Source organism: Linepithema humile, chromosome 2 (genome assembly GCF_040581485.1).
Source record: "Linepithema humile isolate Giens D197 chromosome 2, Lhum_UNIL_v1.0, whole genome shotgun sequence".
Lineage (NCBI taxonomy): Eukaryota > Metazoa > Arthropoda > Insecta > Hymenoptera > Formicidae > Linepithema > Linepithema humile.
Window position 1 is genome coordinate 30,596,645 of NC_090129.1, and position 17,944 is coordinate 30,614,588.

General features: G+C 39.3%; 3 protein-coding genes across 9 annotated transcripts in view; 1 reads left to right on the top strand and 2 right to left on the bottom strand.

Moving 5' to 3' along the window:
* Positions 1 to 37: 37 nt before the first annotated feature.
* On the bottom strand, positions 38 to 1,744 carry LOC105671647 (UFM1 specific peptidase 1). Of its 5 annotated transcripts, none has more exons than XM_012365961.2 (4): positions 1,636 to 1,744; positions 767 to 926; positions 507 to 680; positions 38 to 435 (listed from the first exon to the last, which is right to left on the bottom strand). In XM_012365961.2, exons 2-4 carry the CDS (start codon positions 899 to 901, stop codon positions 67 to 69), a joined length of 678 nt encoding a protein of 225 aa, XP_012221384.1. In that variant the 5' UTR covers positions 902 to 926; positions 1,636 to 1,744; the 3' UTR covers positions 38 to 66. The 5 variants fall into 5 exon arrangements, with proteins under 5 accessions (XP_012221384.1, XP_012221383.1, XP_012221382.1 ...); XM_012365960.2 differs by having other exon boundaries at positions 1,607 to 1,728; XM_012365959.2 differs by having other exon boundaries at positions 1,502 to 1,641.
* Positions 1,745 to 1,831: 87 nt separating this feature from the next.
* LOC105671639 (transmembrane protein adipocyte-associated 1 homolog) lies at positions 1,832 to 7,642 on the top strand. 2 transcript variants are annotated; one of them, XM_012365942.2, is made up of 8 exons: positions 1,832 to 1,974; positions 2,443 to 2,638; positions 2,710 to 3,005; positions 3,091 to 3,287; positions 3,363 to 3,423; positions 3,498 to 3,684; positions 4,001 to 4,130; positions 5,668 to 7,642. In XM_012365942.2, the coding sequence occupies exons 2-8, from the start codon at positions 2,490 to 2,492 to the stop codon at positions 5,818 to 5,820; spliced, it is 1,173 nt and encodes a 390-aa protein (XP_012221365.1). In that variant the 5' UTR covers positions 1,832 to 1,974; positions 2,443 to 2,489; the 3' UTR covers positions 5,821 to 7,642. The 2 variants fall into 2 exon arrangements, with proteins under 2 accessions (XP_012221365.1, XP_012221364.1); XM_012365941.2 differs by lacking the exon at positions 5,668 to 7,642 and having other exon boundaries at positions 4,001 to 5,278.
* Positions 7,643 to 8,043: 401 nt separating this feature from the next.
* LOC105671641 (peroxisomal leader peptide-processing protease) overlaps positions 8,044 to 17,944 on the bottom strand; it is a 66,007-nt gene continuing 56,106 nt past the window's right edge. The window contains exons 3-8 of one of the 2 annotated variants that reach the window (XM_067349777.1): positions 11,151 to 11,867; positions 10,644 to 10,798; positions 10,459 to 10,571; positions 10,141 to 10,324; positions 8,974 to 9,258; positions 8,044 to 8,660 (exon numbers count right to left, since the gene is read on the bottom strand). In XM_067349777.1, coding sequence (XP_067205878.1) covers positions 8,572 to 8,660; positions 8,974 to 9,258; positions 10,141 to 10,324; positions 10,459 to 10,571; positions 10,644 to 10,798; positions 11,151 to 11,851 — 1,527 coding nt within the window. In that variant the 5' untranslated portion in view covers positions 11,852 to 11,867 and the 3' untranslated portion in view covers positions 8,044 to 8,571. The remainder of the gene's footprint in view (positions 8,661 to 8,973; positions 9,259 to 10,140; positions 10,325 to 10,458; positions 10,572 to 10,643; positions 10,799 to 11,150; positions 11,868 to 17,944) is intronic. The other variant, XR_010888584.1, reaches the window with a different exon arrangement.

Sequence of the window (17,944 nt, forward strand, 5' to 3'; positions counted from 1 at the left end):
TATCGGGTTATTGCAATAATAATCGATAAACGTTGAGTCAGTGTTTTAGAAAATTATAATTTCCAACTAAATAGTATTCTTAATTATTAATCCGCGATACTTGAGCTGTGGCAAACACAAATTGTAAAACGAACTATCGACAAAGTCATCCAGCTTTTGCCATTTCACCCAACAATTGTTCCTTAACTGTTCTGCACTTTTTGCTTTTCCGACAAAGTGCGGATCTACGATTAGCAGATATACACCTCCAATTCCAATGTGTATTCCTACTACACATTTGCTTGAGCAGTCCCTATCTCCGCCCATCATAATTGGACTGCCAAATTGCTTGAAATGCTCTTTAATGTTATCTACCTGATTTGTCAATTCCTTTCCGCTCGGAACGTGAATTATTTTACTAAGAACATCGTACAACTGATTTATGATAATAGATATCTACAAAGTGTTAAACATATTAAATCTTCTTTACGCCAAACCAATAAATATTAAGCAAAAATTAAGCTTACTTCGAAACTCCCTATCCATTCTCTCGATCCAGCAAACGTTTTGTCTTTATCCTCTGTTGCAACAAGTGTGTGTTGTATTGTATTAATACTTGGAACAACCCAAGTTTCCAAGTTCTCATTCTTTATGATCCAAGAACAAATAGTTTGCAGCGTTCTGTATCCACATCCCCAACCCTGAACAAATGTCAAATGTATCTCTCTATTTTTGTGATAGAATACAATCTCAATAACAGATAACTGAAATCGACATAATAAATCACCCTATCATCGAAACCATCGCAACCGTAGTGCCAGTACTCATAATCCCCTTGCATCAGAACTGTTTCACCGCTGTCTGGTAAAGCTAGAGCTTCGTGAACATTTTTTAATAAATAATCGCAATAATTGACAGTCATCTTTTCCAAGTATTATTAAAGAAGCCTGAATAAGAAAGTGCCAGGTTTATTTATACGCAGACAAAACTATAACTTGCTATATAATTATTATTACTTGTACACGAATAAAACTATATCTTAATAATCATTAATATAATTATTGGCATAAATTGGCATAATTGTGACAATTGAAAATATATTTTAAACAGCTGAGAAACACTCCACCTAACACTACTTAACCTATACGAGTCTCAAATTAACATATCAATGAACCCGATTCAAGGCAAATTGAAATAATTATTTCTCCTTAATTGCACGTGTTCGTTACATGAAAGTAACCAAATAAATAATCGCGTTTATTAATTAATGTGACGTAGAACTTGCATGAAAGAAGAGTAAAAACTGTGGCGTCACCTATCAACACGTGCTCCGATTTTACCTTGCGTGATTTTACAACAAGATTTAATTGGAAATTAGAAGCTACGCGGATCAAATTATTATTATTCGCAATTAATATTCGCAACAACAAGAATCAACGTCCAAGATTAATGATGTCGAGGACAAGTTCAAAGCACACAGTAAAATGGAGCAAAGGCAAGGCAAGGTGAACCGTGGCGTCACCTGTCAACACGTGCTCCGTTTTCGCGTCGTGTGATTCTACGAAGTGGAATTTAATCGGGATTACGGGGGCAGTGTGAATTTGCGCGTCGATTTATTATTACACACACGATTGAATATTCAGAATATTTATTAACACCAAGGTTGATGACGTCGAGGACGCGCGCCAAGCACACTGATCGGTAAAATGGACGCTGGGATCTCGCAATGAGACGCCAACTGAAGCGCACGAGAGCGAGGAAAGAGAGAGTACAATAAAGAGGAAGCGAGACAGAAAACAAAAGAGAGGGCGAGACAGCAGACCGAGCGTACGAGGAAGGAAGACAGAGAGACAGAGAACAGAGCAGACACACGGGAAAGGCGGAAAAGAGAATCGCAAAGTACGCGTTCGTCACGCACCGAGAATCGCCTCGGCTGGCTGGAAAAAACGCGGCGTGTTTCTCAGGGAAAAATGAGAGCGACGAGCCCCATGCTCGGTAAGCCCATTAACGGCAATGTCGTCTTATCTAATTAGTTAAGTCGGTTAACGGACTCCGTACTGAACTTTCTGTCAGACAATCGTTTGACAGCTACACAATAGGCAGCTACTATCTATCGATTTTTCAATAATCGCGAAATTCGTGCTCATTAAAAGGATTTCGCGTGTCACGGCTTCATCTCGATATTCGCTTAACTCGCGCGTCGTTTCCGTGACGCAAATCGGAGCAGCGGAGATGCTAATAAGTGTTGAGACATTCTAGGTTATATTTGTGTGATGCTGGTATTGTTTTCATAGCTTCCTTAGACTCGACGTGTCATTCGACGCTTACTTGAGATAGCGTGAAACGGTTTGTTCAGATGATTCACACGTTATTAATTGCTTCTCCGTTTTATCGGGCGATTACTTTAGCAATCAAGCTACTTATTGTTCTGACATTTCATTATGGATTCCTTTTCATTTCTAGTGAAAGTATAGGAGGAGGATCCAACGTAACACTTGAGAAGGTAGGAAATGTACGGCGCCGAGAGGGAGGAGGTATCTGAAAGCTGGCTACACACGTATGACTTGAGTAGTACGATGATTCCCAACGCGAGCACGGCGATGGATGACGAGGAGCACTTCTGCAAGCTCATTCTGTACAAGGAAATCCAAGACTCAAGGTAGGATTTTCTCGCGAACGTTCAATCGACCGATAATCAATCAGTTACAATACTGTTTGTCGCTTTTACAGAGTGCGGATATGGGACATCGTCATTCTCGTGCCGAATCTCTTATTTCTTCTGTTTATTGCGATGCGATTCAACAGGGCGAGGCTTAAGCTGCGCGCAACGAGTAGTCCGATATTTTTAGCGTTTTACGGTCTCGTCATTTGTAACGTAGTTATATCGGTGATACGCTGTGTGGTGTCGATGACGGTGAACGCGGCAGCGTCGGTCGGCGGCAAGGCCGACAAGGTGCTCTGGGTCACAGTAAGGTTTTTTCTACTGTCCACTGAGATGAGCGTAGTGATATTTGGTCTAGCATTTGGTGAGTGACGTCTTTGGAATGAATGAAAAAGAAACGTATACACGCGTACCTGCTAACGTGCAAATTTTCTGCCGCTCTCTTTCAGGTCACTTGGACAGCCGCTCTAGCATTCGTAGAGTATTACTCGCTACGTCGCTTATAGCACTGGCATTCACGATTACGCAAGGAACGTTAGAATTAGTCCTGCCGGATGATACATTTCATATTCCCAGTCGTGACTTTTACGTGTTCGGTCACGGCGGCATGATGTTTTGGTTCTGCAGCAGTCTCGTTTTTACTACGGTGAGCACGCTCAAGCACGATGTTTTATCAGAAAACTGATGTACATGTTATTAAATATGTATATATCGCTTTTAGATATACCTCTTCATATTAATACTGCCATGGACACGGTTGCGGGACCGCTTAGCCCTTCCTAGTAAGAAGCTTCTATCGCAGATTACAATGTTTCATTAATGCTCATAGTATTGTATGACGCATTTTCTATTGTAGCCCGGAAAAGCTTTTACGTTTACGCCGGAACGCTAGCAACGTTGGATCTAGTGCAGTCAATTGGCGCGGGCTTTCTAAACTACACGCAAAATCCGGTGGGATTGTGCATCGTAGACTTCACCGCAGCAGTGTATCTAACTCTTTTTACGCCTTTGGTTTATCATACATTCCTGTCGGAGTTCTTCGGGTAAGTTATTCGACAATATATATCGTTTAAGCGTCAAGAGTCGCGATTGCGCTTAAAAAATTAAATTAATCTTTCACTTATACAAAAAAAAAAAAAAAAAAAAAGAAACACAAGAGCTACTCTCAAATATTAAATAGTGAAACAAAAAAAGAAAACGCAATAGTATTTGTTAACAGTTTTCGATATGAACAGAAGAAACGCGGTGCATTCTTTTCACTCGTATTCTTACGATCGCTTTCGACATTCAAATGATTAAACAAATGGATTGTGTTATGATATGTAGCTAATACATTTTGGAAATTTTTCTTTATTTCAGAGTCTCGCAACCATCGATAATGTTCTCTTACAAAGCGCAAGTGGACGATGCGATGGACGAAGACACGGTATCGCTGCCGCATCAGCAGAGTTTCTCGTCCTTGAAAACCGACAGCGATTACATCTATCAGGTCCATACTCCTTCTGTTCACATACCGCTGTATGATTCCCAGGCATCAAAAACCTCCAAACTCAATCCCCGACCGGGAGCTTACTCCTTATCACCCTCTAAGTATCCCAAAAGTGATTCGAGTGTTTTCGCTTCGCCACGGTTGTATCACTCGACATCCGGTATTAGAAGCACCGATAAAAATCCCAGTATTGAGAAAGGTACCTCGGAATTAGCTAAATATCCCTTAATGAAATCAGATGCCGCGTCAGTCATCCAGAAAAGCGTGCCAGATCTAAGATCCAGCCTTTATCCGAACCGAAAGGACGATTCTGTAGCGCAAGTCGAGTACGGCGGTTCTAGTAGCGTTTCGAGCTTGCACTTCCTCGCTGACACCGCTAGTAACTTCCTCTACAGTCCAAAAGTAATCGACAGTAATGTTAATCTCTATTCGCAGACAAGGAAAGGTAGCTTAGAGAGTAAATTAGATAGCACGACCGTAGACGCGGCCACGGTTCCTAGCAGACACGATAGCTTCCCGGAAGTTCCAGCCCTAGAAAATACCTTGCAGGTCATCCTGGAGAGCGGAACGTACGAAATCAAAACAAAAGATTTCGAAGAATCTCGATTAAAGACGAGCGACACCGACACTTCAATCGAGGAGAGCGCCGCTGACGCAAATTCAAGTTACTTAACGACGCGTTTCGATGCTGAATATTTTAAAAGCCGCTCGGATGACACCGGCGTATCCGGCGCGTCAAATGTCACGCAGCAATTGCTTCCCAATTCGACTTCCTTTCGTATAACGGGTACTTGTGATTTGGAAACGAAGGCGGAACAGTCAGGTGGTTTAGGCGATTACCTACTATCCATAACTTCCCCGCACAAACATTATAAAAAATACGAAATGCCTGATCCTTTCTCAGATTCCGACTCCTAAACGCAAATTGAACCTTTGTAAATAATATATATATCGCTGTAGAGTCGGTTCACTGTACTTGTATATACAGTAGATAATCTTACAGGTTTGACGTTATTGCTAGTTATTCTGTTAATTATTAATCCCTATATTATAACGCGTACGGTGAGGTACCGCACGAGAGCTTGATCTAACTGTAAATATGTCTCAGCATGTTTAGAAGTACCTTACGATTAAACGTATGTAGCCAATGCACTTGGTTTCATTTATTTACACTAACTTTGGGCAATCTCCCACGGCAACAATACCATCCTGCTTCTTTACGAATGGAATCCTGTTAATATTTTCAAGCGGTGTTCCGTTAATGCGCGCAATATGCACTGTTTGCACCGAGCTTCAATGTTATAACGATATATACGAAACTCGATATCTTGTTGTTACAAAGTGCTTTTCGAAACGACTCGATTATCGCAGAGTTCGATTTATCGGTATTGATATGTTTATGCGATTTCTTTCATACAAACGCTTTTGTACATTGCATACGTAAAGACGTAGCTGTTGATATAATCTCCTTAATTAATTAACTAAGAGTCTGCCTCGGTAAATGCAAAGCGGAATATTGTGTCTTTTTTTTTTACAGAATCACAGCGTGTATGACTCGACCCAATTCGACACGAACGCTACGCCGATCAACCCGCTCTACGCGGCGTCTCTACAAAGTCCAGATAGTATTACCGGTTACAGTATAGACAGTCAAGAAGCGCCGAACCCGCCGAATGGTTATCAACAATAAGTCGTCGCGCATATCGATTTGGTGTGCGCTAGAAGTTACAAAACAAAACTTGGATACAAACAATCGTTCAACGATCAAATTATCGATTCTGTGAAGAGCTTCGTTAGCTCCGTCTCTAAAAAAGGAAATGCGATACTTTTTCTAGAAAAAGAGCGTGTTGTGCGATAAGAGTTCGGAATCAGAGTGAGGTGGCGCACGATTTATGTGTGAGTCTACGAAAGGATTCTAGTCGCTCTTAAATATTTCTAGGGCCGTAAAACACGCGATACGAATGCTTTCGGTCTTCATGTGATAGTTGGCGCTCGTGCCCAAATTGTGATTACGGAACGCTGGAAGAAATCTCGGAAAACACGGAATCTCCAGTTAGCTTTAGTTTGCTTTACCTAGGACAAGTTTTCGAAGGATTAGGGGTAGCGTTAATTCATATTAGTTTTGTACTTAAATAGATTTTGAATTGTCAACGCGAATTTTTACTGCACGTGGAATAGAAACTTTTTTTCGGCAGCATTTATGCATTTATCTCGAAATGTGAGAGATGTATAGGCCATTCTAAAATTCGCATACCTTCGCTCGATCACAGATGTGTTCTTTTTGTCGGTTAAAACATATCTGTGTCCAAGTAAAATTCCGTAAGACTATACATATAATTAAAAAGCAAAACTTCATATCAAAAATTCCTTCAATTATAACATTAATATTAATATAAATAATATATAAATAACATTAAAATGACATTAATATTAATACGCGGCTTTTGGAATGTCCTATACATATCTATGCGATTGTCAACGCGAAGTTATCATCCCCATCGATAAACGCTATTGTTTTATATCGAAAAACAGCAGGCTGGCGCGCCGGCCGTAAATTCCTAATAAGACAAACAAGAAACTTAGATTTAACTTTTGAAACTTGCTTATCGTTTCTCCGTCCTTCTCATCAAAGTGGACGTCGGCGTATCGCGCACGAAATGTCCCCTTGAGATCGCGCGTGAAACGCAACGCGCAAGCGACAAGCCGGACACTCGCTATTTTCCTACTTTTGCATCGAAAATCATTAGATCGATTAAGGACAATAGGAGTCATTAAAGTGACGCGTCGCGCGGAGGTGACTTTTAGACGTAAGGAAAATTCTTCGATCGCTCCAATAACTATTACGAAGACTCCATCCATGATGTATATACATGATCTGTATTCTAGTGTAAAGGATCGTACTATTTATATATATTAATATATACACACACACACATATTAATATATTTATCGACATGGCGTATCTCCGTATCGTAACTTTTTGTCGAATTTTTTGTCGAACAATTGGCAGGTCCTAGGACGCTTCCTCCTGCGCCGCTCGCGTTTTTCAATTTGGACGTTTATCGGTCTCGCGCAGGAGGGACAACAGAGAATACAAAAACTAGCGTTATAGAGTCGTCGAAGCATCTGTCACGCTATTCTCGAGGACGCGAGATTGAAACGTAGATCTTTCCGTTTTCCTCATATGAATTAGAGGAGGAGAAAATCAGGAGCAACGGAAATTAATAGTGATAACTGCGTATATTTTCTAGCGTTAATTCAGTCGAACTTGTATATACGAAACGGAATGCATGAAACGGTGTTACACAATGAGTCTCTATGTCAATTGCAATTGCTTTTTACCATCTCGATCACCCTGCACTCTTCACGAACGTTACCTGCGATCGTCTGACCGTGTGATTCTTTTGTAAGCATCGAGTGCAGTGTATAAGGCAATATTGTGACTGCGTTATATATATAGCTATATACTTGATTGAAAAAGAAAGATAAAAAATAAAAATAAATTACAATTACATGTAAATCGAAAATTCTATCCAGTCCTCCCGATTTATCCCACAAGATGGCTAATATAAATTAACATAAATCCACGATTTTTACAATATGCAATTTAAACGTTCAAATTGCCATTTCAATTAACTTATAATTAAATTCGTATTGTAATGATAGAAAAATATTAATTTGGCCATTAAGGCGACTTCATAACTCTTAACTTGTAAATATAGTCAACAAAATTTTTATATTAAACAAAAAAATTTTTACGCTTAGCGTAAAGTAAGGGAAGTGAATGTGGATCAAAGATATTGCAGAGGAGTGGAAACTTTAGTTTTGTAAGTATTTGTTAGATGGCGAAACGAGTATACTTTAGATGAAAAAGACGTATGCTACATTCTATTTCAAAAAAGAATTAGCATCATATGGCAAATAATAATTTATTATAAGTCATATAAAATTATCGCAATTACTTCACGATATATATTTTTAAAAATGATAAAAATCATATTTTCTTAAGTGGCAAGGTAAGTGCAGTCTTTGCAAGAGCAATATTAAACGCCACTTCAAAATTCAATATACGACAAATGAATAATATTATTTATCAGCAAAGTCTTCAGCATATATGAAGAGATCGTTGACTCGCGTTGCTTTGCGCACTGATCATTATACTTGACGTCACGAAAAACTTTCTCTTTGCATTAAACTCGGTCAATGGCGTGCGTTATTCAACGAGATTCGACGCAGGATTATATTCGCAGCCTGTTGCTGCCCAAGATTGGCAGATCGAGAAACAAGCAAATATTTCACAATACAGATCGTTTAACATGATTTGCGATACAAATAGTTCAAATAATGCAAATTGATTGGCAAATCGGCCAAATAATTATCTCTCTTTCTCGCATAAATGTAAATTTTAAATCTTTTCTACCAAACCTTTTGTACCAGCTGTTCACAATTTAGACGGCAAAATAGGATAGAAATTCCAAATCTTACGCACTGCCGCGTCGTCGCACGCGAAAGCTCGAAGCACATTGCGATCTGAAATCAAAATAAAAGATTAATTATTTTAGTTCCTTTAATCGTTTTCATGTTCTGCAATGCAACTGTTAAAAAAATTGTTTTCTATTTTAGCTATACAAAAGCATTTTATCTAATCTGTAATATTATTGTTCCATGCATATCGTAAATCAATATTATGTTCAAGAACAATTAAAAGTTTATTCAAACACACTTTGACTCTACTAGTACGAACATCAGTAGCTTTCGTCTCCGCGGCGCGGAAGGACTTATAGTCCGCGCCAAATTGTATAGTCGTTAGATCGTCAGGGTCAATTTAGATTTGTTTACTGACTGTCAGTGCGCAAGTACTCCCGCAGGGGCCCGCTCAGCGCGGCGGCCGGCACCGCCAAGCTCATCCGCGGGTAGAGCACGGTGCCGTCCGAGGAAAGTGCGTTGCACACGACCATTCCCAGCATCTCGCCGGTTGCTTGGCTGATTATCGGCCCGCCGCTGGTGCCGCTTTGGACGCAACAGGTCGTCAGAAGCGCGCAGTCCAGCGACTTGGACACCACGCCGCTGCTGATGGTCGGCCGGATGGACGAGGAGAACGGAAATCCCACGGAAACCACCGGCTCGCCTACGAGCAGGTGCATACGAGGATGCGCTTATTAGGCCGGCGAATATTCAGTCACGAAATATTGCAATCAAGCAATTTAATAAATTATGGTATACATTTCACAATGTAATTTATGTGACTTAACTTAATTGACAAATATTATAAGAATGATGAAGCTGAGAAAGTTGCCAGCGCGCGAATTAGCTTCAATAAACAATTTAATTTACTTAACGAGATAATTCTAAGAATAATATAGTTTGTTCGCAAAGCGGATATTTTTAAAAACTTTGCGTCACTCCGTCAATAAAAGCGAAGCTCTCATGGAACGTGTGGCAATAAGCTTTTATTGCGATCGAGCAAATGGATGACTTATGTGTCGGTTTCTAAGTTAGAAGAAGGAGGCTAAATGTCAATTTCATCCCTAACGACGATCAATTGACCTAATTTTTTACGATTATATGTCATTTTTTCTCCCGATGGAAGAAGGTCAATGTTCTTGACGTTGAGGCGCCAAGAAACAACTTAACACGCTGCTGGATATATCGCTAATTTCCTCTTATTACGAGAAAGTTACGAAGGGTGAACATCAATATACGTGTCGTCGTTCCAGATGATAACAATTCGAAACAGCTAGAGTTATTATGGTCGACGCATCGCTTTCGAATCTTTAGATGAAAGTGAGAAGACTAAAACGTTTTCACACAAACATTTATTTTACTTTCAAGCAATATTGTAATTTGACAAAATTATTTTATTATTATATAAACAACACTTTGACAATCAATACATGATAAGAAATAATTATAACCGATCAATTGTAATAAAGTGTCCCTGTGTGAAAATTATGTAAAAATGAATTTGATGAATATATATATAAAGCAATAAAAAACTAAAAATACTTACCTTTCAAAATCGGAGCACGAGACAACTGTACGGATCTCAATGAGGGATCCAAATCCCGTAGATCCACTTTCAATACAGCGACATCATAAGGCTGATCCTCCGGAGTTCTGTACAACAGCTTTGCTCGCATACGTAAATTGGGCTTATCTGTATTCATCACGATTGATATCTCCCTTTCTGGAGCCTATCAGAATTTATATTACGTTAGCTGTACTTTTGGTCTATATAAAAATTATATCTTTGCTATTCTTGTTTATCTAAATGTAGATATTTATTAAACTATATTTGATTACATCCCTAAGTTGCTAAGAGTTTTACCTCCGCGACGACGTGTGAGCATGTCAGAAATGTGCCGGTGTCCTTATCTACGAGGATGCCTGTGCCCCAACTAATTCCACACCTAACAAGCACGACGCCTGCATCTAACGCTTCTATATAAAAAAATTTTTAAACGATATGTAAATTTATTTAAAAATAATAGAAAATAGTAATTATTAACAAACCATTTTTGTGGTATGCATGATCCAAAATCGGAGGATTCTTCCGTAAAATATTGAACAAGCACGGTGCAAGATTGGCGGCAAAGGTGTAATCCACCCATTCTCCGCGACACCAACTCAATGGCGCAATCACCATCCCAATGATAATTCTACGTTTGCTTAGCACCGACATAAAGAAAATTGCCGACATAAAAAAATAATTAATGACTAAATTAATTATTAATAAAAAAATTAAAAATTCTCTATTAAATTTCTATATAAAAGTCTCTTAATTTCTATTAAAATTTTGTTAAAATTTACGTTTTAAAATTATTAATCAAAATGATCCGACACGCACAATTTACGATTTGCATAATATTTGCGACTTGCATGTTGACGCACTCGAGTTAAAATAGAATGTAAAGAATCGCTCCATTATTCTCTCAACAGTAGACGGATTCAAGAGATCTTCGAATAAAGAAAGCGACAACAGACGCACGCACTTCAAGCGTTAAGAGTCACCATAATTACCAGTCCGGCGGGATGACGTAGACGGGACCACCCTCGCCACCAGGAAACGCGTATGCGTCCGTCATGATGACGCAGCTCTCATCGCCGACGACGTTGCTGATAACACCCCGCGCGATCGAGTCGATGAACACGGGATTGCCGAAGGGCGTGGACTCGATTTCCACGGACGATCCGCGGACAGGATTACGCAGAGCTCGGTCCAGCAGACGAAACAGGACTTGTTCAATCGTTGGAATTTCCACATTCGACTCGTCGGAATCAGAGATGCGGATGAGAAGAAAAATCGGTCGCAGAAGCCGATCGTGATCGGACGACTTCGAGAAACTCCACGTTTCGAAGAACTCGTCGAAGGTCTTCTTCAAGAGTGAACACTTCCAGACAGTCACGATCGTACCGAAATGCTCCTGAATGCGCACATTATTGTCTGTACGAGAGAGATTGCTCGTTTCTTTCTCTAAATTGCGATACACTCGAAATCTCAACTCGCTCGCAAATTTTCTTGGCATCATCGTGAGCTCTCCTAATGATATGTTCTTAATGAAGCTTGATAGCGCATGAGACTTGTCGATGATCGGACTCAATAAGGTACCATGTGTTAATATCCAATCTTTTGAGATTGAAATACCGGAACTTCCTCGTGACGTTAGCGGATCTTTGCCGTTCGACGAGTGAAGTAAAAGCGCGCCACTCGGGGTGTCCATTCTTTTTTCAACGATGCTGTACATAGAAAAAAATCGAAGCTTGTCGATTTCCAGTAACCAAGTTGGAAAAAAGATGAATATTTCGTGAAAATCAAAGTGTATGCTGAAATGTTTTTTCAAGAAAACATAATGCAATGTTCAATCTTCAATTTTTTTTTAAATGACATAAAATTAGTGAAATTTCTGAAAAAGTCTGTATGTATAACATTCACATTTAAACATTACTTTGCATATATTAATTTAAATAGACAATATCTACTACACATTAAAATATACATAAAATTTTCAAAAACCGAATAATTTATCCTAGAAATACTTACTTCTGTACTGTAAATAAGATGTTAGTAGAGTTTTCATAAGAAAATTAAATTCTTAATTAATCAAAGATCATGTTATAAAAATCATTAATGTGTAATAATGATAAAATAACTACATAATAAATGAGTTTCCTATTTCTGTTCGTGCACCTGATCAGGACACGGCGTGGCACACGTGCTGTCCGCACCTGTTACGCCTAAGTAATAGTGCGTTTTGCAACGGCAGATATATTAAGCGATCAAACTTCAGAACACTCTCTCGCGGGCAGCGCAGCTGCCTTATGCATCGTGCAATTCAACGGTGAAAGGGTTAATTGTCGCGAGCGCGGCACCGTGAAATCGCGGTTGCTCGTTCGATAAAAAGGGCCGCCGACGTGTATGTGTAGAGTGAAAAAAAATGATAGATAAAAGCAGAAAAAATGCGGTTATCGCTGCGTAATCATGAGTCACCGCAAAGCGCGGTGAACCAAAAAGATCGAGATCAGGAGTGGAAGAGCGACGAAGACAAGAATGACTTGTGTTTGTGCGTCGCGGTTTGCGAGCTAAAGTATCTTCTTCTAAATAACGTGTGATTATGGCCGCATACTTAAACGATAACATACTTAAGTGATTGTAAAAAAACGAGAATTCCTCAGCTTTAAGATGGCAAAATTTGAAGAATATATTTTGCCTAGCGAGAAAATCTCTTGCTTAATCCGATAATTTCCTTGTATTTTTTATTGCAATTATAATATTACTTAGTAGCTAATTTTTACTCTATCCGTTGTTATATTACTATAAATTGTCGTATTAGTGTTTTAACTACGTTATTAATTTTTTGTCACTTTAAAGATCAACTGCATTAAATAATAATATGCCTTCTAGTATTTCTTTAATAAAATTGCGCATTATTTGCAAAATTCTTGGCAAGAATATTTTAGATTTATTTTAGTTTTAAAGAAAAATATCTTAGGATGCCAGAAACTGCATGACGCACTAAGCAGCAGTAATTTGTAAATTTTTGCTCTCTTGTCAGGAGCAAAGTGGAGCAGGAAAGTCTTTCAGGATAATAAAAAAAATGCCGAAAATAATTGTGACTCAGCAGAAACAGCGGGGCATGATAAAAAAAAGGTAGCGCGAAATCTACACGAAAAAGATGAACGAGAATACGTCACACATTTATATTATAGTATATAGTAGTATATAGTATAAGTGTATGACGTATTAAAAGGCCTTTCTTGGAACAGTGAACGTTAGTAAAGAACTCGTTTGACGGCACGTGTCACAAAAATAGAAAAAAAGGATCCAAGACGGGAGTGATAGGGCATCTAAAAATAAACGCGGACAGACGGCAGATGTTGAGAAGTCTATGATGAGACGATTATAAATACAGTTGTAGTCAAATATAGATGTACAGACTAGACTCGGCGCTAGAGAGACCAATTATAGATCTCTAGATGGAAATAAAAGTAGAGAAAGAGAGAGAACCAAAAAAGAAAGAAACACGCGCGTATACGCGTCAACGCGCCATTCTAAAGTTTAATTGTGCGGCCCGACCGTGTTTTTGTTCTGACCCAAGTAATAATGGTCCTAAAGCTATTCAGGTAACACCGCAGACGAAATTTCAAGGTAATGCTATCGAAATTACACGTCGTCCTCTTAAAAACAGTTTGTTACAGCGTAATTAAAAATATAATTTCTACATCGTTTATAAAAAAAATTTACGCATTTTTATAAAGTAATTCTAAATCCGTGACAATTGGCTTTACAAAATATTAGTCTGTAACATTTAAGTCACAGATTTCCTTCTAAATTATTCTCTCTTGTACTGTAATATTGTTAATTCGTTATCTCCTCCTCGACATCACATGTGCAAAGTTTTATTAAGTAGAAAAGCTTGCTTTAAAATATGTCGATTTTTTTTAGAAATAATGTATTATCTATATGACACCCCCTCTAATATGTATTTTTCTCACGTAGTATAATTTTTTTCAGAAAAACGTTCCAATTTTTCACATATTATTAAGACGACATTGCGAAAGATATTTAATGTTCACTGAAACTTCGTCTCATGGCCCCCCCCCCCCACCCCCCGCCGCTTTCGAATTCGCCGATGCTTCCTCCCGATCAACTTCTGTGCTCTCGTCTTCTTGCTTCCTCCCGACAATGATGGCCGTGCGACCGCTTGCCAGCTTGCCGGCCGATCTTCAATGAAGATTGCCGGCTATCCGGTCCACCCGTGTTTCTTCTTCTTCTGCCGCTCGTATATTAACCGCTTGCATACGAGAAGTTACACGCGAAGCATACGTAAACTGGCATCATCAACCGTGTGCAATGTAAAAGTAACGTTTGTTTTGCGAATCGAAGTCGCAAATTGAAAAAAGAATATCAATGTCAATGTCACAATTCAATACTAAATTTCGATATCTAGTAATAAACTGATAGTTTTAATTGGGAAAGCAAAAACAAGATTTGATTTATGAAATAATTGTGACGATATTTTTCTTTCTTAATAGTTCTTAAAAAGAATTTTATTCGCAGTTTGAGTAAAACAAAATGCGAAGATAAGATAGAACCGGATAGTTTAATGAATGCACGATCATTTCGTTTTGCGTATCTTTCTCCCTAAAGATCTCTAAAAATGTGTCGTTATCTACGAATATGCATCTCATTTATATTATAGCGAAAAGTTAGATAAACGCCTGATTAACATTCATGAATTAATTTTATTATGTCTATAAAAAATATTGCCGTAATTAAATCTAAGCAAACATTGGCGAAATGTGTAAAAAAACAAACAAATAAATCGATTTGGAGAATCGAGATTTGAAGACGAGATGAGAGAAAAAAGCTATTCGAAAATTCTCTAAAGAAAACCTAAATTCTCTAAACCTGAATTCTCTAAAGAAATTATGCTAAATAAATAACCATTATCATGGCATTCAAAATTTATTTGAAATTAAATGAAGAATAAGATCTTTTGTTATGTTTGTGCAGCTTAATTTGCGAAAATTTCTAGAGTTTTAATCGACTTATATAATAATTATATGTATAATAGTTTCAATTTTTTGGCAGAAGTTTCAATGCATGCAAGATCGACGATTGTAAATATCTCAGCGTATGCATGTATAAAGCCGGCATTCGGCCGCGTTTTACAAGTCACCCAATATATGCACCGGTGGAGTAAGTCGCATTGCTCGACTCTTTCGCTCGGGACATCCGTGCGTCACCACCCACCGCGATTTTCCCTCCTCCCCTCCCGTCGCTCGTTCCCATTATGCCGAGTAATCCTTTTGTATATTTAAGCGCGAGCGCGAGGAGCAAAAAGCGCGCGGCCACGTCTTCGCCGCGCCTGTTCGATAACTGACCGGTTCTACTGCGCGGCGCGGCGAGGCGGCGTGCCGCTATCTAATTTTCTGCTCGTGACTTAGATCGAATAACGATGGTCTTCCGTACCATTTAAGCCGCCACGCCGCTCGCGGCGCACGTTCAATTACTGAAACATCGCGCGGGTAATCGGATTTCGCGAACGCCGCCGTGGAAATTGTGCATGTTCGCTGGCCGCGGCGCAGGTCTCGAGAGAGCGCGAGCGAGCTCCTTCAGCGCTCGCAATTTATGCGATAATTAATAAGTACTCGCCGCGCGCGCGGATCGGCCGCCGGATGGCCGCTAGCAGTGGTCATTCGAGTTTGATTTTTGTTCCGCGAGAATCTTAGAAATCCGCACGCATTTTTAAAGCGCCCCTACATTGCTCCTCGCACTTTATCATTCCATTAAAAATATATCATCGGAGTTGTCGATCTATAATAAAATTAAATGATTAATTAGGTGATTAGATAAATATTTAAGTTGATGTATAATATGATCTTGAAAATTGACGAGTTTCGAAATCGACAAATTCGCACTTGAATCAACTTCAAATATATCGACAGCGCCCTGACGTATTTCTCTATCACAAAAGAACATCTCTATATAAGCATATGATGTGTCAAGGTCGTTACTGATTCGGCTCAAGGTCATCCTTGGGTCGATCATGCCTAGAAAACACGTAGATTGCGCTAACTCGACGATCATCGAGCGGAGTCCGCTCGTTTTCTTCTTATCACCGGGGGATTGGCTTCCTTTCGTGGTAAACGAAAAATCGAGCTCTCGTTCGGGATGGGAAATCGCCGGCGTTGGCAAAAGGAAGAAACTGTAAGCAGGAGAAGCCGCTGGGGCGTGTCCGGGACTAGCAAGCTGGACTAGTTTTTGCTCGAGTCTTGCACCGGTAGACCGCTTGGCACCTCGGCAACGTACGGTGCACCGTGCAGCTCGTTATCGTGCCGGCCGGAACATGATCTCCGCCGGCGAGCTCTCGATGGAGAAGCAATCGCCGCGGCTCGCTTACTTTCTAGCGTCAGGACGATTGACTTCGCGAAAAATAAGCGAATTCGAAAGAATCGATAAATATTCATTTTACGATGTTAGAAATTTTTAATCGTCTGATCGACTGTTGACTCATTCCTTGCAATTTCTTATGACGTTCCTTAATTTATTTGAGTTTTAGATTTATTAATTTCAATAATTTCATATTTTTGACGAGATAATTGTAACAATAAAAAATAAATGTTACACAAATTAACAAGTGAACATTAATTTCTATTCTTATATACGATCGCCGTAAAATTAACTAACAAGCTATGAGCCGAAAAACATTGATAGGAAAATTTATAGTGATTTAAGGAATATTTTAGATATCACGAGGATAGCCAGAGCTGTTTGCTTGAGAAAAGCGTGCAGTAGAATGAGTGCAAAGCACAGCAGTCTTAAGAAAAAGTATTTCGGGGCCTTGATACGCAAGGACAAATATATTCAACTCTGGCAAGGTACCTATAAATAGCTGCGTATCGTCGCTGCGACGTCTCAAACGTTTCCTTATGGGGCAAAATTCGTTCTGTATCTCCGTTTTCGATCGCTCAAACGGAAAACGTGCTTTCACATAATCACGATGACAGTTTCATATATCAATTAACAATATGCCTGATATCGCCAATCGTGTGTAAATATGTTAATATGATACGTTTATGATCGACGGTCGCACGAAGCGGTTGTTTCTGGTCGACGACGCGTTTGCTCAACCAGCGAACGTTCGTGAATAAATTGCGGCGGGTCTCTGATGTCTCCGAGAAATTGTCAGTATACATTCGCTGGAAAGTTTAAGCGGCATTTAACAAATATTCGACCCGACGTGAAAGCGTGCACAAGGTAATTCCGCAAATACGTCCGCATTGATACTTCAGTAAGAGAAAATAAATTACGACGTTGCAATTACGATTCCCGACGTCTCAATTTTATCGCAAATCTTTCCGCAGAATTGCACGGGCTTCATTCTCAAAGTTTGTCAGGAAAATATCTTTCCTAGCTAAACCGAGTGTCACGCCGTATCGAATCTGCATTGCATAACTTTGTGAATTGTTCTTGAAATAATTATAATTGATTAAAATAAAATAAAACATTTCGTTGTATCACTACCGTATTTTATTTGACAATCACGTTGGGCCCATGTCATTATCTTTTTTGGTATTTTAGTATGCACCATGCAGCATTGTGCAACATTGTGCACGCGGAATAAATTTAAATAAACATGTGCACAAGTGGTAGCGACAATGTAACAAAGTTCGCTACATGCACGTCACACTTCGATTCGAACTCGCCGATCGACGGCGAGAAAGAGAGAGAGAAAAGGAAGGAAAAGATTCGTCGCTACGACTCACAATCAGTGGCACAGGGCCCCCGATATCGTCCGCTATATTTTACA